General features: G+C 35.5%; 1 protein-coding gene and 1 long non-coding RNA gene across 2 annotated transcripts; one reads left to right on the top strand and one right to left on the bottom strand.

Annotated features, from left to right (window-relative positions):
- Nucleotides 1-658: 658 nt before the first annotated feature.
- LOC132127227 (calmodulin regulator protein PCP4-like) lies at nucleotides 659-22,057 on the top strand. The gene is made up of 3 exons (XM_059539000.1): nucleotides 659-805; nucleotides 17,224-17,272; nucleotides 21,289-22,057. Exons 1-3 carry the CDS (start codon nucleotides 797-799, stop codon nucleotides 21,420-21,422), a joined length of 192 nt encoding a protein of 63 aa, XP_059394983.1. The 5' UTR covers nucleotides 659-796; the 3' UTR covers nucleotides 21,423-22,057.
- Nucleotides 18,430-18,828, bottom strand: LOC132127739 (uncharacterized). The gene is made up of 2 exons (XR_009427588.1): nucleotides 18,698-18,828; nucleotides 18,430-18,499 (listed from the first exon to the last, which is right to left on the bottom strand). It is a non-coding gene; the product is annotated as an uncharacterized LOC132127739 (long non-coding RNA).
- Nucleotides 22,058-22,701: the final 644 nt, after the last annotated feature.

Genomic DNA, 22,701 nt, shown 5'->3' with positions numbered 1-22,701 from the left:
CTACTGTATGCGAGTCGAGGGCTGCATGCTGACTCTCTAGGAGGGGAGGTGCCGGATCTGCACCGAGGTGCACAAGCACATTTGCTGTAAGGTTGCAGAGGGAATATATTCAAATTGAAATGCAAAATGAATACATTTAGTGGGGAAAGATTCTTGGTTGCATGTGTAAATTTACTGTATATATTTGTATTATTATTTTATTTATATTATTAGTACTATTATGTATTTAATTAATTAATCTTCAAAGTAGTAGAAATTAAAAAGTTTTGCTATCATGGTGGGAACTTTCCATTATCTTATTTTTTTTTTTACGACCTACTAATTTTTATTCTTTAACCATCAATTTAACACTCATACGAACACACATACATGGAGGCTACGAATGCAATGAAGGTGCCATAAATGCATTAAAATGTTTAAGTTAAATATTTTGGTAGCAATCTATAGTATAAACTATGTTTAATGGACTGAAATTGAATTATATGTATCAAAATTCCTATGCATCAAAATGTGTAATTTATATTGCTGTAGCCTGCATTTCTATATAGGAGTCGTAAAAGCTGCAAATTGTGCGCTTCAGTGATTATTCTGAAGATTAAAGTGGTGACATCAGAAGCGTTGACACCGGCCGCTTTTCATTGGTTTAGTGCAAACGTGATGACATGAAAGGGAGTTGGAGCTCCAAGTATAAAACTCCAAGCAGGCGCACAAACCCACGCAGCGCGCGGACTGAAGGACTGCATCACTGCTGCTCTTCTGCCGAATCCACCCTTCATCATCATACTCATTATCCAGCATGAGTGAGGTGAGCTTTCCTCATATACTATAACCCTCGGTGCACGATGCATCACTCTAATGTAACGAGCTAATTTCCTTAGGAGGAAATGATCTTTCAGTGTTGGGGAGACCTGAACAAGTTACATTAAGACAATGCCTTGAACTTGCATTGATTGCAGTCTAATATTCCCGTTGGCGGAGTTTGCGCACATGCTTTCTTCACTACAACAGCAAAAAAAAAAAATCTTTTTTTTAAAAACTGAAATGGCATACATTTATCAGAACAACGTGCTTAGTAAAGCTAAGAAGAGAGCGACATATTGGAAATATTGTTATGTTGCATCTGCGCGCGCAGGCAGATTGTCGAATCAGCAATAACCACGCTTTGATTAACGATGCAACATATGACTGCTGTCACTTAAGACTCGGCACTAACGTGGGATGTCCCTGTGATTTTTATTGATAAGCGGCTAAATTTGCTCTCATGATCTTTAAATCGAATTAGCCTAGTAGTGTTTTGATGCATCAAATGCTTTTGCATAATAATGTTTGCATAAAAAAATATAAATATGTATTTAGAATTAGTTGGAATTCTTGGAGTTTTGACGTGGGCTACTATGCACATGGAGCCACCACACCACATTTTTAGCTGTCTGGATTCTTTTTCTGGCGGATCTAATTGGGATTAACCTTTAAATCAGGACTGGTTTTAAAATATTTGAGTCTAAATCTTAAACACAGCTGTTTAGTAGGCTAATTCGTTCGGACCTTTTTAATACATTGAACTGGTTTACAGAAAAGGTGAATCCGTTTGAGTCAACAACACTGATTCATTGAACAGAGAATAGTTTCTTTGTGAACATGTCCGACTTGTAATCATCTGGGTTTAAAGCTCACTAACTCGATAAACCGAGAATCGTCTGTTTTTTATTTTTTCCCTGTAATTCCCCCTTCGTATCCCCACTGACAGCCTAAAATCCACTTTTCGCAATGGTCCATGATTCACGGAACTCACTGAACCGATATGACAAAGAGTAAGCAGTAATGTTAACAAATAATAAGACCGTTCGTTTTAATGAAGAAAACAAAATAAGTAAGAACACCTTTTGCTATTGTATTTAGGTTCTAAATGACTTACTGTGTTTGTTAATGAGCCTGATTCCTGGTTGCAATAAACTTAACTATTAGACATGAAATGACAAACAACAATTTATAGTCTTAACTGGAACGTTTTAGAACGCCTAATATGGTAGGGATCACATGATGCCGCAAGAACAGCTGATTTGTTTTTTGATTTAAATGTTCGAAAGAACCGATTCCAGAAATGATTCGGACTAGTAGTTGTACTACTAACCACCACTACTGCCTTGCACGCTCTCGAAATTCCCGGAGCCACTGCAGCATTAGTGGATGAGGAGCTGCTTCCCTTCCAACAGAAGCAGGAAATGTAGGAAATGTTATATAAATGATCATTTTAATCTCAATTTAAAAACATGCCTGAACGTAGTGTTTGCTAAAAGAGCTCAATAAGGCTTGTGGTGTACTGCACATCTTCAAACAAATCTGCTGTTTAATGAACAGAGGAAAAGGAAGCACATGGAATCCAGAAATGCTGGATAGTGCAGGATAAGCTGGGAACTCCTCCATGCAGGTGCTAGTGGAGTAAGGACTTCATACAACACTTAAATAATATAAGAGCTTCCCTTGACCTACGTTCTTCTCAAGAGCCATGCAACAGAGAGATTTTCACGGTCTCTTACAAATTGAGACTGGCTAGAGTGTATGCATGTCCAGGAATATTGCTGGAATTCCAGAGATATTGGTGGAAACGAGGGAAAACGTTCCTATATATGCACGTATATCATAAAAAAAATATCCTAGATATGCTCATTATGGACTCAAAACAATATAATACAATATCTGGTATTTTATTCTTAAAGGATTAGCTAACCTGAAAATTAAATTTCTGCCTTTACTTCATGATGTTCAATGCCTGTTTGATTTGATTTCTTCTGTGAATTGTAATGGAAGTTATTCTGGAATTTCTGGGGATAAAATGTGCAAATATAGCCATTCGTCAATCGTCATTACTGTAAAATGATGTGCACAAGGAGAAAATACATAAGCTTAGCTACTTCAGGAAGGGAAAAGCATTTTTAAGCAAAAACTTGAATTTTAGTTGCATGAATCATATATACCTCTTTTATAATACATTGAGACTCATTTTGGGGTTTGGTAGCCCCTATTCCAAGGTTGAAACAACGCTGAAATAACATATGAGGGTGAGCAAATAATTAAAAAAAAAAAGAGACCGCAGATCAAAACAGCTGTCCTGTTTACAAGAGTATGTCTGAATTTGAGGGGGAGCATTAGGATTTGATATGTTTTGGAGCGTAATCTCTTATGCCTGAAATGGGATCTGTGACATTTACCTGATTAGATGCCTGAATCATTGTTTAAACAGGGATTTAATAAATATGCAGTTAAAATACACTGCACAGACTGATGAGATCAGACAAAGAGATCAGGATTAGGCAGAATCAGCGATGACCTCCACTGATGTTAGTATGGATTGATTGGTCTTTCCGACATTTGAGAGTGGAGAAGTCACTTTCTCTGTCTACTGCTACTGCTGTGAATTGGTTAGCAAATCTGTACATAAAGCTACAGAATGTGAGTATGGTACATCCAAAAGGTCCAGATATGGAGGGAAGATCAGAGTTTCAACTGCTGTCCACACAGAGATATTAAGCGGATTTGTAGATGACTTGTCTCTGTGTAGGATTATGTAACACAGGGTGGTTCTGGATCTGAACCATAATAGCGGTCGTCTTCTGACATCTTGTATAAAGGATATCTTCAAGAGCTCCTGGGAAGTTTATGTGTGTGGATCTGAAGTCATAATTGCAGTGTGTAGTATACTCTAGTGGCCAAAATAAATTGAATAAGATTTCATGTGTTTTCTATTGTTTCATCTTACCAAGAGAAGTGAAGCATTCTTTTTGCTAAAAAAAAAAAAAAAAAAAGCAAATTACTACTGAGAAATGTTGTTTTCTTGTTTTGTATTCTTAAAGTTAAAATGTAAGAAATATGTCTCAGCATATTCAAAGATAAACACTTATTCATCAGATAATTTTTCAGATAGTAAATTTAATAAATACTTTTGCTTACCAATAAACATATTTACATTTATATGATAAAGTTTATATTAAAATTTGAATATGCTTACAAATAACCCCTTTCCAAAATACAAAATAAAAATGAAAGCTTTTAAAGAAATATTAGCTATATACACAATAGGAATTATATATTGTCCGATTTGTTTTAATTTCTTAAGTTCATACAATTAAATGGTTGATTGTAGGAGCTATAGTTGCGTAGAATACTTTTTATTTTATTTTATTTTTTGCATTTTGCATTGCATTTATGATTATTTCTGGTTAAATTCTATGATATGACCCTATAGTGGGATTTTACAGTTTAAGTCATCGGAGACTGTACAACTTTTTATCTTTTGTGTTACTATGTAAAATACAGTCTTAGCTGATTAGGCCATTTTGCTAATATCTGCAGTCTTTCATGGCTGGTAAAAGTACATCCGTTTCATTATTTAGACTGAAAGGTGATTTTGATATTGGTGTTGCATTTGCAGCAGAGTTGCTGCAGGGCTTAGAATAACGTTGAAGACGTTCTGCAGAATGATGGTTACCATATGCAAAATAACTTGGTTACCCTCGTAAACCTAAACAGTGTGCTTGATCTATTTGGAGCTACATCTGAACTGAGCAGCTCCATGTGCTGTAGCTATGAACTTGACGGAGATCAAAAGCAACTTGTGGCCCTCGAGGTGGAAACTGGATGTAGTCAGGCCTGACAACTGATTTTTATAGATTACGGCCCAAGCGCATCTGCATCTTCTACACGGATAAAGAGAAAATGCGCACTCGACTGTGCACATTGGGGAACCAGACTGCACACGCATAAACAACGACCCCCCAAACGCACTGCGCATAGCGGTCCGGGGCACACGGTTCTGTTCCTCCTGCTCCTTTATGTCTTCATCTTCCTCTCGCTGCATTAAACATCTGACGGCGCAGCACTAGATCTCAGATCCCGCATTGCACGGGAGCAGATTTACTGTTTATTTCCTTGGTCAGTTGCCCTGAACAGACTCCATCAAACTCTCCTGCAACTCAGCACTGCACTTGTTTCCCTGATGTATCAGTAGTGTGTACACAGTATTGAACCGCCTGTCAGAACCTGGAGCCATTATCGGCAGAAAGGAATTTGTGCCACTTGCTCCTCAGAAGAGGCTTGGGGTCTGAAGGGTTATTGATTCATGGAAAGCAGCTGTGTTAAAATACTGGCATAAGAAAGGATGGTTGGCAGACTGACGGTGTCTGTCTCACCTTTTTGAACCCCTAGTCTGCAGATTAAAGGGGTTTGTAAGTGAGTTACATCCACCCTTGAAGGACAGCGATGGGCAAATTTGAGTGTACAGCAATTCTGAGCCAGACACTCACATGCAAATTTGATCTAGTTGCTGACACCAGAAGACAAGACCAGTTCTTAAGCCAACCACTTACAAAACCACTCCATCGTTTACCAGCTGACAATGCCTTTTGCCTCCAAATGATGAAGCAAATGACTGAAATCTGTTTAAAAATAACATTTAAACATTAGTTAAAAAGAAATCTTTAGAAGCAAGATATTAACCATGTAAAACCTGACTTATGAAATAAGAAGAAATGTTTTTGAGCCAGGGTTTAATAGCTCATATAGTATGATATAGGAGAATAAGGATTTTATACTCAGATGAAAAAACACCAAATTTTTATTCAGAGGCTCAAACTGAACAAAATATGCAATTTGGTGCAGCTGCTGCTATTTTTATGATTATAGCTTGTCATGTAAATCAAAGAGAAATTTTTTATAGTTATAAAAAAGTTATTATAGATAGCTAAAACTAAAACTGAATTAAGACTTTAAAAAAAACAACAACATTTCTTTCAGTTAGTTGCCAAGGCAACATTCCTATTAATTTAGTTTAACTTGATGTGTATGAAAAAAATTAAAACACTAAAATAAAAATGGTAGATATAGACATAAAAACACTATAATAATACTATAATACTAATATAAAAATGACTCAATATGAATAAAAACTATAATAGTATCTCAATGATACAGAATTAACACTAACTCATAGCAGTGTAACAAGACTATTTACATAAAATGCACATAAATATCTTATAATGCAATGCAATGTAATGATGATTGAAAGAAAGAAAAAAAATTCATCAAAAGCCTATATTTGATGCTCACATTTTAACCAGATTTTTCTTAAATATGATGCATGGAACATCAAGTTTTGATCATGGTGATAATTTAAAGGCCTTAGATGATGACACATAGGGTTAAAACTTGGTTTCAGAAATATATATTGTATAACGTCAGACTTTCTTATCCAAGAGTGTCTTGTTTCATGCTTAAATGAGTATTTGATTTGTTTAAAAAGAAAAAAAAATCTGCCATTGTAAAAAGAAAAAAAAAAAGAAATAAACTATGACGTGCATCTGGCTTTAGGGCCCCTATCATATTATATGATAGGCTGTATGAGTATCTTCCAACATGTCAAATTGTAAAGTGTCGGATGTGATCTGTTCCACTTTAAACCTCATGAAATGGTCCCTCAGTATCTGAGCCTGCTTCATAATGTCTGATGCATCACCTGCATCCGCTGTATGATGAATTACATCCACTGTAATGTGTCTGCTGTTCATCACAATCATGTTTGTGATTCACCATCCCTTCAAACCATAATCATTCTGACAACACGCACACAGATTTTGCTCGGATCCCCGGTAATCCCTCTAAACTGCCAGAGAGAGTCCGACCGCAGCTCTCTGCCCAGCCTCACCGCTTGAGCAGTAATCCCTGCAGTCACTGAACAGGATAGAAAGAGGGATGAATGAATGAAAGAAGGCATATTAGGGCAAGAGGAGGATTAGATGTGGATATAGAGAAAAAAATAGACCATTAAAGAGTCCATGAAGAAGATTTTACCCATCACTTCTAGTGTCTGGCTCAAGTTTAAAGATGCCGTCTGGTTTCTACACAGTGTTCACTGCTCCCTGCACACTGAACAGTGGATATCAATAGAATTTGGTTGTCTGGTATTTTGAGTATGACGACAAAATATATTATACACTTAAAAAAAAAGAAAAAAAAAGAATTAACAACAAATTAACATATTAACGCAAATTCATTTTAATGGTACTAATTTTCTTAACACACGATTAATGCAGTGCACATTCTGTTTGACCCATGGCCTAGCCCATAGTTGGAGAAATAGAGATGCACAGTTTTGCCAACTAGATTAAGTGCCTAGACAAGTCTTAAAATTTGGAAAATAAAACCTCAGATGAACAACGTCACATGACATATCACACCCTGTTATTAATTAACAAAATTTAAGCCAAAATAGAAAAGCCATGTGTGACAAAGTTAGGACACCCTATGAGCCTGTAGGTCTACTTTTAGCAGCAGTAACCTTATCAGTCTCTGACATTATTCTGGATGAATTTTGGCCCACTCTTTTCAATAATGTTGCTCCAGTTTATGTTGCTTCTCTAACTTTAGCAGTCAGACAGATGTCCTCACATTTTACATTAGGATACTTTGGTATACAGAGGAGTTCATGGTCGATTCAATGACGGTCAGGTGCCTAGGTCCTGTGGCTACAAAACAAACCCCAAATCATCAGCCCTCCACCAGCATGTGTGACTTTTGGTATGAGGTGTTTGTGCTGATGTGCTCTTTTCACCAAACATGGCGCTGTGTAATATGGCCAAACATCTTCACTTTGGTGACATTATTCTAGAAGTCTCATGGTTTGCGGAGATGCAACTTTGCAAACTTAAACCAAGCTGCCATGTTTTGTTTTTTTTTTAGATAGAAGAGGCTTTCTTCTGGCAAGCCTTCCAAACATGCCATACTTGGCATCTGATTGTACGGTCATGCACTTTATTATTTAACATGTTAACTGAGGCCTGTAGAGTATGCTGTGAAGTTCTTGGGTTGTCTGCCATTTCTGAGCGTTAAATGGTCAGAACCTGGGGTGAATTTCCTAGGACGTCCACTCTTGGGAGGATTGGTGTCTGTTTTGAATGTCTACCACTTCAGAATAAACTTCCTCACTGTAGAATAATGGACTTCAAATTGTTTGGATTACTCCTCCCAGATTGATGGCAGCAACAATTGCTTCTCTAAGATCATTGCTGATGTCTTTCCTCTTTGGCATTGTGTTAACACACCTGAATGCTCCAGATCAGCAAATTGTCAAAATCTCTGCTTTTATAGAGCAGCTCGCTCTTGCTGATGATCAGTTAGTCAAAGGCATTTGATCAGCAGAGCCTGACTGCTACTTACCCTCTTAATTCTCATGTTAACAGTGAGGGTGTCCTAACTTTGTCACATATAGCTTTTCCATCTTGGCTAAATACATCATGACATGGTGCAATATGTCGTGTTGTTGTGTGACCCTGGACCACAAAACCAATCATAAGTCACTGGGGTATATTTGTAGCAATAGCCAAAATTACATTGTATGGGTCAAAATTATCTGTTTTTCTTTTATGCCAAAACTCTCCAGTTCCATGGAGATATTTTGTAAATGTCCTACCATAAACATATCAAAACTTAATTTGATTAGTAATATGCATTCCTAAGAACTTCATTTGGACAACTTTAAAAGGTGATTTTCTCAATATTTAGATTTTTTTGCACCCTCACAGTCCAGATATCCAAATAGTTGTATCTCGGCCAAATAGAGCATCACAGTCCCGCCCACAGCCGGTGCCGGAAGTAAAAATTCAATAAAATTTCTGCATTGACATTTGGGGTATAAGCCATAAAAACGTAACCATACATGGTAAACTTAAAACCAGCTATGACTGTACTAAGCGATAGTATATGCTCATATAAACGCCAAAGGTTCATGGGGCACTAACCTTGTTTTGAGATAAATGCCTTTTATTCGCGATGTCTTGGATAAGTACTTCATTACCCACAATCCTGAACAATCCCACAATCCTACAGTGATGCATCTGATTGGTGGAACTCGTGTAACCGTCTGGTTAAACCCTGCGAAGGTCCGTGAAGACTGAAGATCATTAATAAAAAAATAAAAAACCTGCGTTGCGTTTTTGCACGGTAGACTTATCAGTGCAATCATGATCTCCTTGGCTGCCATGATGGCTTTTTTCAAGGAGGAAAACAAAAGTGTTCAAAGAGGTGAAAACCACTTCAGATAGGGTCATGTAACGGTAGTTGAGTGTAGCGTGTCCGAGGGTCAGCTTGTGGGTATAGTAAGGGCCAGCATGAGGGACAAGACCTACAAAGTTTTGGTGGGTTCTGCAGGGAGGTTGGTAACGTTAGTTAGCATTATCGTCCACTTTAGCTAGGCTACTGTAGCCTTCATATCCTAACAAACCATACATCAATGGGAATCTTATTTATTCTGCTTTCAGATAATGAAAGATTGAGTCCAGGGTCACATATTATGTATACCTGGAACACATTTTAGTAATAAATTATGAATTCTGCAATGTTTAATGATAAACTGTATATAAATATTTTTATAACCATTGAATTCATAATTATTTGAGTTTAATAAAAAAAAAGTTTTTGTAGTACTGAGGTGGCACGTAGTGACTGGTGGGTCAAATATCTGTGGTTAAGTGTGATATTAACAAGCTTTGGACTGGTGCTCCACGTTTTGAAATCTCTCATAAGATGGCGAATGGGGCAAACGGGGTGTGCTTCACTTTTCTGATTTGTCCTGTGGGGTGGCAGAATCTTCCTGCCACAGTAGTGTGCTGCGTGAAGGGTGGGGGCATGTGTTGGGGCAGAAGGAAATCCCCCTGCAGTGGCGGGGAAAGGGAGGCGCGTGGTGGGAGACACCTGAAGGCAGGCTGCTGCCACCACTAATGCCGCTAAATATTTGATGATGAGTCCATGCAGTCGCTATCATTAGTCTTGCTTGGATTATCTCAGCAGGAAAAATAAATTCCATTATCGCAAAATTCATGTACATACGCATACGGTTTCCCTTTCCACCAACCTGTACATGTAACAAGACAGCCAATAAAAGCAGCTGCCAATCATTTATACTGGAGTGTGATTAGCCATTCTATTCTATTATTTCTGTTTTGCCCCTGATTTCGTGCTCTTGTTCTGTTTTCCCCGTCGTAATGTTTATTCATTAGGCTTGTTGAACAATAAAACATAGGCACAGCTTTCTAGAACATTGTATGCCTCAGCGCTAGTGCGATTCCTGAAGATAATATTGTAAATCACACAAATTCTTCTGCATTGAGCAGCATATTTTAGCAGAGTCATAAACAGAGTTTAGAAGACACCAGAGTGAATCACCCTGATATACGACTTCATATCAATATGCAAATTTGCTCTGGCACAAGAATAACTGACCTTTCAGAAAGTTAGTAAGTAAATTGGCATGGAAACTGATATATGGACATCTAGTCAAAATAACTAAATAAAAATGTTCAACTGGGGAACGCCCTAATCACCCTAGCAACCACCTAGAAACATGCTAAACATGCAATCCACTCCGTTTTATCAGGCAAATAATTTATTTAAATAAAAAAAATAGATATAAATCTATTATTATATACACTATAGTTAAATAATTATTTAATAATTATATATGCACACTCGTACACCAATATTCATTAAATGTAATATACATTTTCACTTTTTTAGCAAGTAACTTTGAATTAAACATGACATTCAAGTAATTTCTTTACAGTGAATATATATATATATATATATATATATATATATGTGTGTGTGTTTAAATTTTAAGTTTATAATTGAGAAATATATTTTAGATTTATTAAAATTTAAATTCTTTTTATAATAAATAATGCATTTGTATATGTACATTTTTATATTTATTATTTTTTAATAATATTTATTTTAAAATAATTATTTATCGTTTTCTTTATTATGGTCACCAGTGGACCGATAAAATTATAAATTAAGCGATTGGATCGGAGATGCAAGATTGTCATTTAATATATAAATTTTGTTTGTCCAATAGAATTAGTTTTTCTTGATAATTTTCTTGTTGGTCATTATTTAATTCAAGTAGTTAGCTGCAATAAGCAATGCTGCATGCCTTCTTTTTCATTCGTTGACTGAATTTGATTATGAATATTGTTAAATACAAGAAGTTCCTGTGCCAAAAAACCTTATTTAACCATTAGCAATTAGTGGCAAGCAATCTTCAACACAATTATTAAATATTTTTTTGACTGCAGTTAATATTAATGCTATGAAATACAGGAAGTTTCTGTGACAAAAATACATTGTGATTCGTTCCAGCAATGAGATCTGCTTGGAGATAATCATTTATGGAATCAGCAGCATGTGGTTTCACACAATCATCAGTTCAGTATTTACGTCCTGCGGTGTTTTCTGGTGGCGAGGCGCTCAAATAAAAGCCACCTTATGAGTTCCCATCCTCCAGCCGGTTTCCTACATGCAGTCGAGCATCTGTTAGTCTTCAAATATGACGCATCGGATCCCAGTCCCCCCCCCAATCTTTAGCCGTCTGTGTCCTAGTTGTGTGTTTCTCCCTTAAATTCTTAATAGATGTTGAGAACAGCATGGAAGCCTTTCCAAGTTCTCGAGCTGCCAAATGAATCCAAAATAGCTCTCCAAATGGCTTTGAATAAAAAATAAAAAAAAAATTATTTTTATTTTTTATAAATTCCTCAGTTGTTTAACGCAACAAGAATTTGGGAGTGATATCAAATTTGCTGCTTTTTTTTTTAAATTGAATCATTAGTGAAGAGTATTTGATTCACATTTTATAGAATATCAGCTGCATGATTTGTACTCACTGCATGATTTGTACACACAAAAATGCTTTTTGGAAACCAGAAGAAATGTCCATAAATCAAATTTGAGGGGGAAGCGGTCAGCGTTTGGTTCAATGATCGTCTGTAAATGGGGTTTAAAACACATTTCTATTAATTAGTGAATCCAGCTGTCAGAGTGAGTGGAAATAAATGAGGTTCTTCATTAGCGTCGCCGCAGTGCATGCTCAAACTCCCTCTGAAGGGCACTGGTGTGCTGAGCTCAGGGCATCTCTGCAGCAGCAGGTTCAATTCACTGCAAAGCTTGCGAAGTCTGCAAGTCTGAACACCTGAGTCATGCTCGACATTAGATTTATTTTCCACCCCTGACATTAAAGGCCAAGTAGAAGGGTTTTTAATACATATTTTTACATGCTGTAATTCTCATCCGCTACAGCCCTTTGGGTCCGAGCATGTTTGTCCACTGAGAAGCAGCAAACATCCTGTTCTCTTAAATTTTTAATTGCCCCGTGATGTACACATGGGTTTCATTGCCAATCCTGGCTTCACTGCAGCTAATACAGTTTATGATCGCAATCATCATTTTCATCATTGTTCATAATGCTGTCAGAACAATGCTAGCGCAGTGGATAAGACACATGTCTTTGGTGTGAGAGACCCGGGTTCGAATCCACTGTGAGACACCAATGTGTCCCTGAGCAAGACACTTAACCCCTAGTTGCTCCAGAGGTGTGCGACCTCTGACATATGTGGCAATTGTAAGTCGCTTTGGATAAAAGCGTCAGCTAAGTGAATAAATGTAAATGTAAAAATAATGAACACACAATATGGGGGAGGCATATGGTGGTAGAGAGGAAGAGAACGAGGAGAGTGAAAACACTCAGCTCGCCGCTTCCAAATGGAGCCGGTGTTTATGCATTAACTAATTATTTCTTGGAGTCATTCTCTCATTAATGGGATTTGGTGTCCCTGCTTTTCTTTCGGATAACTAAGATTGTCATTTGCATTGTTGAACTGCAGAGGTGAGCCCGGCAGTGCCAGCTAACAGGGAATGTTCTCAGAACGTTGGCTAACATTCTGGAAAGGTTCTTTTAAAATTCTGAACAAATGTTCTTCCAGTAATGTTAATTGAACTTTTATTCGTAGTTTGTGTTCAATGTTCTTGAAATGTTCAAAACAAAAACATTTATACATTGTTCAAGGTTTTAGTTGGATGTTTATATGACATTTTAAAATGTCATATATTTTTTTTTATATTATATTTTTTTTTCAAATGTTTAAAAGTAACATTCCCACAATGTTTTAAAAATGATAATGTCACTGAATGTTAGCTAATGTTCGCATAACCAGGAAAACCATTTTTGAAACATTTAAAAAAATTGTTTCAGTGAACATTCAATGGTAACAATCCATTGCATTAGTGATTTAATGTAATGGACATTTTGAACATTGGGAGAACTTAAAAAAAAAAAAAATTCATAACTTGAAGAGCAATATGTGTTACGACTGTTGTATTTTTGCTGATTTGAAATATACAGAATATTATACCAGTGTTTTTGTTAACTAAAAATAAAACTAATAAATATGATTTTCTGTAACTGAAATCAAGCTAAAATGATATAATATATAATAAACCTTAACTATAGAAATGTTTTAGTACTCACTAAACTAAATAATTTGAAAAAAGTAAGTTCACCCAAAAATTCTATCATGAATTACTCACCCTCATGTCATTCTAAACCTCTGTTGATCTTTGGTACTCTTGATAATGGTGGCAGACGATGTGCGGGGAAGAAAAAAAATTGTTTAACAAAGTCGTTATGTTTTTTTGTTTGTTTGTTTTTTACACAAAAAGTGTTGAGCAACTGATGTCACATGGACTATTTTAACGATGTCCTTACTACGTTTCTGGGTATTGGAACACTTCAGTTGTGTTACTGTCTATGGAGGATCAGAGAGCTCTCGGATTTCATCAAAAATATTTTTTTGTGTGTTCCAAAGATGAACGATAGTTTTTATGTGAACTATCCCTTTTAATACAAGTACTAAAATGACTAAAACTGTAATAAAAAAAATGTGGATGCATCGGATCCCTATATAGAAATATTTAATACGAAAACAAACAAAAAAATAAGTACATAAAATTACAAACTAAAATTACAACAAAAACTGAAAATGAAATAAAAATAAAGTCTAATTTAAATTCTTAATAACAGTAGGCCTATGTCAATATTACTAAAATAACACTGATCAAAGCATAATTTTGAGTAATAGATTTCTGTAAAGTAAACCCTTGCCTACATACATAGCCAATTTAAGGCAAGCCAGTTCACCTGGCACCCAGCTATGCTCAGATGTCCATCTTAGCTAAATAAATTGAATAAAATCTCTCTCTCGCCCTTATTTGATCACACTCAGACTAGGGCTGGGCGATATACAAAAAAAAAATGATATCTCGATATGGTCAAATTTTTTACGATATTCGATATATATATCTCGATATGTTTGCATTTAAATAATAAAAAATAAAACATGATTTTCTTTTGCCCATTAAAAAAAAAAAACATTTAGATTAAACAGCTAATTTAAGCAGTTAAAAAATCTAGACCAAGAGATCACTTACTGCTTTTTATTAATGAATACATGTAGGCCTATATGTAACTGAAGCAGTGCAAATTAAGTAACAGTTACAGAAAGTGCATTCTGTCAACTTTTTAGTGCATGCAATTCACAATTTAAACTATGCAACTGGGATAAGTATTTTATTTTAAATTTTTAACAAGTTTTTAAGATAAGAACACAAGTCTGTCAACTGTCTGTGGTTTTAAGAGAAGCTCTGTGGCATGAAACTATGTTCCTACTGACACTAAAAACCCTCTTAGATGGGGAGCTAGTTGCTGAAGCACATAGCTATTTCTTATATATAAATATATATCAATGAATACCAAAGACTTTTGCATTCTCTCTGTCTATATTATGGAAACTGGTAAACATGTCAGTGAAATTCCCCAATAGTAATTCCAAATGGCCATAGCCTATGTTTCTCTATTCAAACATCAGCGGTCGAATAAGTGCATTTATTTTGCGATCACAAACGCAAACAATACAGTTGAGATCTCACGACAGAACACAGACCGGCTGAACGACGCTTTCATTAGATCGCTCAATTCCAGCTTGTTAGTGTTTTCAGATTATCGTCAGCGGCTTTTCCGCAATGAGGAGTGAGCACGTGCGCATGGTTGCCAGATTGCTTAAAATAAGCAAACACCGGGCAGAAAATGTATCCTTGTAACAGTGGAGCTCTTATTCGGAGATTTAAACTCTTGTTATCTGGCAACCGCTATCATTACAGCTCTCGTAGTAGAGGGGCGTAGAGCAGTCAGCAGTTACAGGTTCCTTTTTTGGACATTCGGCGCGTTATTTTGGGAAAGTATGCTTGAATTTGAAATTTTCGATATTCCCGATATATTCAAATTGTACATCGTCGTCAAAATTATTCCGATAGTATCGCTAATATTCGATATATCGCCCAGCCCTAACTCAGACACAACACCGCTGTCTGTCACTTCACTCCAATTAATGCGTTTGTTTGTGCCTCCCCAGAGCCCAATGTAATAATCCAAGTTCAATGGCATTAGCTCTGAGTCTGTGTGGTTTGAGGGTGTCAGGATGGAGGGATGTAACCCTGCTGATATTGATTCTGACAGAAAATGTCTCCCTCTGCTCCTCACTCCAGAGTTTCTTCACATAAACAGGATTAGAAACAGGAGAGCGTTCCTCTGTGGTGAGGAGATATCCCTCATTTCACCCCTTCTCAAGCAGAAACTGAAGTGGGGTGGGGGTCTCACTGCGGGTTTGTACCTACAGCACAGTTAGAAATGGGTTTTGAAAATGAGAACTGTAGGACCAGAATAAACTGCCCTGACATAGATTAATTCATCCTGACCTTTTTACCATGACCAGCCACAAATCACTGGACACTTTGTCAGCAGATTTTCTAGGTCCATGGTGTTAAGCTGGACGGCCCCGCCCACAGTAAAATTTGATTGGTCCAAAATTCTGCTCTATGTAACAGTACATTAAACAATAAAATGTTCTTATTGGCTGGGATTGTATCACTTTGTGCAGACAATTAATTATTGGATTATGCTTTAAGAAAATCTGTCTTTTGCCTTTAAAATTAAATTAACTGTTATCTGCCTTTTCTTTGTAATTATTTTAATGATGTTACTTTTTTTTTTTAAAGTTTCATAGTATTTCATTCCAGTGTAGAATTTTCATATAAAACTAAATCTGATTATCTTTTTTTTTAAACAATGCATTCAAAAACAGCCATATATTCTGATTAATTTTCTTCTATTGTAACACTGATGTAAACATGAAAAAGGGATATTCATTTGGAATTTTTGTTTCAAATGATTATATTTAGTGTTCTTAAATTCTACATGTATGTTTTTAAATATCATTAAGACAAAACTAACTTAAATGTAAAGATGGGGACCTAAATGCTCAAATGTCCAGTTTCTGCATCAAGTCATTCTGAATACCTGTATTGTGTTTTTTTTTTTTACATAACTTTCTAATATTTCCACCTGAATCAACATTGAACTGACTCGAGCTGAATAATGGCACTATTGTCCTCTGTTGAGCTGCTGCTGAATATTTGTTGCATAATTGAAGTTTACGGTTATTGAACTGAACCAACATTGAACAGACTTGAGCTAGACAATGACACTATCGTCTTGTTAAAGCTGCTTTACAGCAGATTCAGCATTTATTCTCTTATTTTCCTGTTTAATATTGTGCAGCTTAACTTGTGCTCATATTTCAGCATCTATTTAATTTCTCAAGCTTTAATCGTGAAATGTAGCACCGAGTGCATATGCATTCAACTCTCTACGCTGTATGACATTTCAAGTGACTAATTTATGCAGCAGCGCCCTTCACAATCCTCACAACAGCCACAAAACTATACGCTACCCCATCCAGCATGATGACTTATTTGCATCGGCTCCTTAATGCAAAGCAATAAACAGAGCTTTTTGTATTTGAGCAACGTGAAGGGTTCACAGATTTTCCCCTGCCAAACATTCTTATGCAAAATTCCACACGTTTATCAGAGCCCGTAAGACAAAGATAGAACCGAACGCAAGAGGATTGATTGAGGTAGAAGGAGACAGAGAGACTAATATGATTAAATTGTGCCTGTGTGTGTTTGGAATAATCCTTGTGCATATAATGACATGCTTTCCACCGTAACCAGATCCATACAGAATGCCATCAGCAGAAAACGAACGGCACACACACACACGACAAGGAAAATTGCTTTAGCGTCAGAGCATCAAAGTTCTTCTGAAATGTTTGAAATTCAGTGTACATACGGAGTTATTCATTCAGGATATGAAGCACTAAATTGTGATCAGCTAATGAGACAGAAAACTGACATCTTCAATGCCTGTCTATTCATTCATCAGCTATACGGGATTTCTTCAATATATCCACAGACATTAATCTCGGTTCTATTTTTGTTTGTTTATAGAGACAAGAATCCGGATCAGCTGGAAACATCAAACCCTCAGGTGGACAAGGTATAATTCACTACTCCACTCCCTGTTATCTGGATAAACTCAAGACCAGAGAGTCTTTTGCAAGTTTGCATTACTTTTCCTTCTCTCTTACACAGAGGAAACAATATTTGTAGAAAATGCAATATGATTTATGTTTGAAGGTAAGTGTAGATTAATAAAGAAACAGTCTTTTAATAAAGTGTGCAATTAAAGGAATTGATCTCACAGAAATGAAATTGTCAATATTTACTCAGCCTCATGTTGTTTTAAATTAAATAAAAAAAATTCTTACTGTTATGGTAACACATCATCATCATGATCATGTTCTGATCACATGAATAAAAAAAAAAAGTAAGTACTGTTGGAAACATTTAAACACTTCGAATGCATTAACTAACATTAAAGTAAAGGGATAGTTCATCCAAAAATGAAAATCACCCTCAAGCCATCCTAGGTGTATGACTTTCTTCTTTCAGACAAATACAGTTGGAGTTACATTAAAACATGTCCTGGCGCAATAATGGCAGTGAGTAGTGGTCAAGATTTTCAAGCAAAATAAAGTTCATGCATCCATTATAAAAATTACTCCTCAAGGCTAATAAAAGCCTTCTGAAGTGAATAGATGTGTTTGCATAAGAAAATAATTTTATAAATAAAGCTCAATCTCTAGCTTCCACTAACTTTCGTATGTGCATTCATAAGAGTGGCATTCCAGCCGATGACGTACAGGAGATACATTGTTTAAAAAAAATCCCTAAAATTTACAGTAAAAAAAAAAAAAGACAGCTGTGGCTGCCAGAATTACATTTAAATACCTTAATTTCATTAGCTGATATAATGTTAATATACCAACCTATTGAAGTACTAAAATCTGTTTTATACCTTTTTAATACACTGAAAACCACCAAAAGCATGTGGTGATGAGAAAATCACATGATGAACACAAGCTAGCAAGCAGCTTTTAAATATTAACATATATAGAAGGTGCACACTGTCATTCACACAAACACTAAACACCATCATGGATCTAACATACAACCCTACACAACTGATAAGAAAAACTAAGAAACATTTCTTTTATTTCTACAAAAAACTTAATTTGAAATGGGAAATAAGGGAATGTCACTTAACTTGAAACCAGTGGGGTTGTCTGTAAGAACAGGTCCAGTCTAGTCAAACCAGGTATAGGAAAGTTTATTGTACATCCATGGAGGTTTTGTGCATGAGGTGCGTGTGTGCTTGTGGTTTCTATAAAGGGAACAGATACATAGAGTTTTCGTTTACCAATAAACAGTGCTAAATAAGGTACACACAATGTTCCATCAACTGCACATTAAATAACTAAAGCACATGCCTAAACGAGAACTAGAGCAAGCATGAAAATGAACACATTTAGGTGAAACTTAAGTCATACAAAATATTTAAGCATCAAACAAATGCACTTACATGATCAATTACGCACACTCAGGAAAAACACAGAATGAAAGGAGTGAAGCTCAGTCCTCTGCACAGTACAACCACATCCAACAAAGATGCCTAATCTGTGGACACAGGTGCAAGTCTGTGAGATCATTCTAACTGGCTTGAGATTGGGTGAGTGGAGCTTGGGGCTAACTGGGAAATCAACAGACTGGGGTCTGACACTGCTTTGAGGGTGCAGTTTAGGAACACAAAAACTTAACAAAACACACTTTACAACTTTTACCATTAAATTCATGGTTGTTATTTACAGTGTAGGCATTGCAGAAGCTCTGGTGAGAATATACTAGTCTCGTGAGAACTAAATTTTAGAGCAAAACTTGTATTACATCAAAATCCTTGGACACTTTACAAATCCCAGTGGGATTCAGGTAAAGTGGGCTTACCTTTAACCTTCAGTTATTATACACAAATTCAGCTTTAAATATGGACACAATTAAAGTTCATTTAAAGTGTTTAAAGAACATAGACAGAAAAACATTTTTACATATGGTTACCATTTTAAATGTTCTTATTTGTTTTAGACTTTGTCGTTGCTTGTGTTATAGTCACATTTTTGACATATTGTAGAGCTCATTAAGTTAATATTCTGATATCAGAAAATTCTAATATTTAGATTTAATCAAATTTAATGTCAGCACTACATGATCTTTCAGCTGTTTGGTATTTCACACATGAATTGAGATGAGGATTTACACATGAATATTTTACTCAGAACTCGTTGGATATATATATTTGGATTTGTTCAGTATGTTGTTGAAATGATTTGTCTGATGATAAGTGTTAATAAATCATGTGTTTTTAATTAAGATGCAGAATATTTTTTTATAAATAAGTGATGGCCCACTTTACCAGACCAATACCCACTTTACCATAACCTTTAACTCCATACCGAAATCTCAGATAAAAAAAAAAGAACATCTAGGTATCTAAATTACATGTTTTACAAAAATTGGCCCACTTTAACTGCAATCACTCTACTTCTAAAGCACGGCCTGTGTTTTTTTTTGCTCTCTCCGATGCACTTCTGCGTTCGTTACTTCTTACGCTACATTTACATCCTATCGTCCTCTGGAACGTCACTCTCTCGTGAATGCACTTATGACAGTTAGCATAAGATAGAGATTACGGTTTATAAAATTTTAAATATGAATTTTTTTTTACACAAATGCTTTGCTTGTACTTCAGAAGGCCATTATGTAGCCCCTGGGGCCATGTGGAGTACTTTTTTATGATGGATGGATGTACTTTATTTTGCTTTAAAATCTCAGCCATCACTCTAATCACTCGCTATTATTATAAAGCTTGAAAGAGCCAGGATATTGTTTGAATATAACTCAGATTGTATTCATCTGAAAGAAGAAAATCATATATATCTAGGATGGCTTGAGGGTGAGTTAGTTTCCTCTTTAAAAGTAATTTGACATTTGACGTTAACATAAGAGGGATTTTACATTTGAGACATTTGTTTTAGTATTTAATCATCTTTATTAATGTTAGTTAATAAATACAACTGTTTATTGTTGGTTCATTTTAGGTCTTGACTATTAAAACTATCAAAAGATAGAGATTTTAATTTTAATAATGCATTAGTAAATGTACAAAAATAACTAAGTTCAATAAATTTATTTTTGGTAACACTTCACTTAAATCCTTTATGTATAATGCATTATAAAAGTAGTTTCAATGGATTAATTATGGCTTGTGATGCAACTTATAATGCAATGTACAATCTTGTGAATAATTGAAACCACAGTTAATACATTATGTAATACTTATCAATTCATTGTTACACTATATATTTTAAATTCGGTTAATATAATGTATTACAACCAATATTATGAATAATTATAATGCATTATACCCTTCAATAACCCTTTATAATGCATTATACTGTACATAAAGACTTTAAGTAGTGTTACCTCACTGTAAAGTGTTTACGGTTACGTTCCTTCCTCAAAAAAAAAAAAGTTAGATTTTCAAATTTATTTTCTAAAAATGCAAATATAATACACTTAAAAATATATATTTTTTTACTTCAAGTCATATAAGTTAAGAACAACATTAAAGGGAGTAAATGAAGACACAACTGTTCATTTTTGATTATGGTAGTCCTTTACTTTCAGAAAAGGGCTCCAAAAGGGAGTTTTTGTAGCAATGCCATAAAAGAACCATTTTTGGTTCCCCAAATAACCTTTCAATGAACAATTCTCAAAAGATCCAATTTTTTTCTAATTGTAAAGAACCTTTTAATAATCTAAGGAATAACATTTTCCACTATAAAGAACCTATTGTGCAATTGAAAATTTTCAAGGATGTTAAAGGTTCTTCATCAAACGACTGATGTCCCTAAAGAAACCTTTATTTTTAAGAGTGTGTATATGTCGAACAGCTACTGCAAAGCAAGCATTAGGTCAAATGTAAGCAAATGTAAGCAAAGGTCTATGTAAAGGTCAAACCTGATCAACCATAAAAAGTAGAGTCTAGCCTGACTACAGAACTGCAACAGAAATCCAGTGCATAATATCGATCCAATACACAATGTGTCGTTCCCACAGACCCCTCCAAGAAGGACGTCCCAGCTGAGGACATTGACATCGACATGGGCGCCCCCGAGACGGAGAAGGCAGCTGTCGCCATCCAATCACAGTTCAGAAAGTTCCAGAAGAAGAAGCAGGCGGTGAAATCATAGTCGTGCCCATGCAGGGCATCCCTGGCCCGGCGCGGGCCCAATGGCACCATTAGGGCAGGGAGTTGCATGTCAGATAAACTGCACTGTTCTTGGGTGGGGGGTCATGGGTTGTGGGTGGGGGCAGATGAGAGGTGAAGAGGCAATTTGCCTTTTGCTATCATCTGTCAGGATTAAAATGTGATATTCTGGTTCCCACTAGTACATAGATTTTTTCCGAACAATACTTTCCTTTGAAAATACTTTTGTTTGTTTTTTTTGATAAATACGAACAGATCCATCATTAATGTCAATGGTGTTTGAAAATATCCACCTTAAAGTGTTAACCAATTCTGTGACAGTATTTCCTCTGTTTAAGACCAGAAACCAGGGGTATTTATGGTCAAATGATCAAGAATGTTGCTCAAGGAAATATCCTGAATGGCATCTTATTAAGATTCACTCAGACTTATTTAATCTTTCACCTATGTTGTGTTTTTTTGTCTGTTTAGATGAACTGATATTGTGTTTGTGGTTTATCATTGTTTATCATTACCCAAGTCAGTGTTTTTGTCAGAAAGCAGTATATTGTACTATTCCTGAAACAAACTGTTGGAAATAATCGTATGTGAACTCAATAAATATTTGGATGATCTCAATGACTGATGGGTTTATTTTGCCGTATTTTTAATACCATTTGCTTACCCTTCAACACTGGCTGCGTCCAAAACCTTACAAATATCAAAAGGTTGTCCAGTGTTTGCATAACATCATACTTAATTTGGTTTTTGAAGGAAGCATAACCTATCCTTTAGGTTTTAAGACTTTGATATGCCAAATTCTTGTATATTTCTGTTTTTTTTTTTTATTCAGCATTGGTTCAAGAAGAAGACACGAGCAATATATTTTATTAACTGTTCTCGCACATGCCTTTTCCCAGCCAAATCTGGCAGAGGAAAGATTTGAGAAAGTCTATTTGGAAAAACTCAGGCACTGCTTCCCCCAAAGATGTCAGAAATTCGAATGGCTTGGAAATAAAATTAGAAAACAATCATATCTATTGTATCTATGTCTTTAGTCAACAATCATATCTGTTGTTTTAATCGTGTGTAATTTTAATTTTTAAAGTTTAATCATACTCAAAGTGTATTTAACATACTCTAAAACAGCTTTTGGAGCATGTTCAGAAACTCACATCCTCTGAAATTGTGAGAAGTCTTTAAACTTCAAGTTTAAGTTAATTTATTTAGATAAGCTAACACATAATTTGTGTACAATGCACCAATTAAATTGTTATTCATAG

Source organism: Carassius carassius, chromosome 45, assembly GCF_963082965.1.
Source record: "Carassius carassius chromosome 45, fCarCar2.1, whole genome shotgun sequence".
Classification (NCBI taxonomy): Eukaryota; Metazoa; Chordata; class Actinopteri; order Cypriniformes; family Cyprinidae; genus Carassius; species Carassius carassius.
Note: the sequence above shows the minus strand (reverse complement) of the source record. Positions and strands in the feature narration are given on the sequence as shown.

Bases quoted from the DNA above. Each gene is read 5' to 3' on its own strand.
- LOC132127227 (XM_059539000.1), top strand. The intron at 17,273-21,288 runs GTATAATTCACT...TCGTTCCCACAG, and splicing joins CAAACCCTCAGGTGGACAAG to ACCCCTCCAAGAAGGACGTC.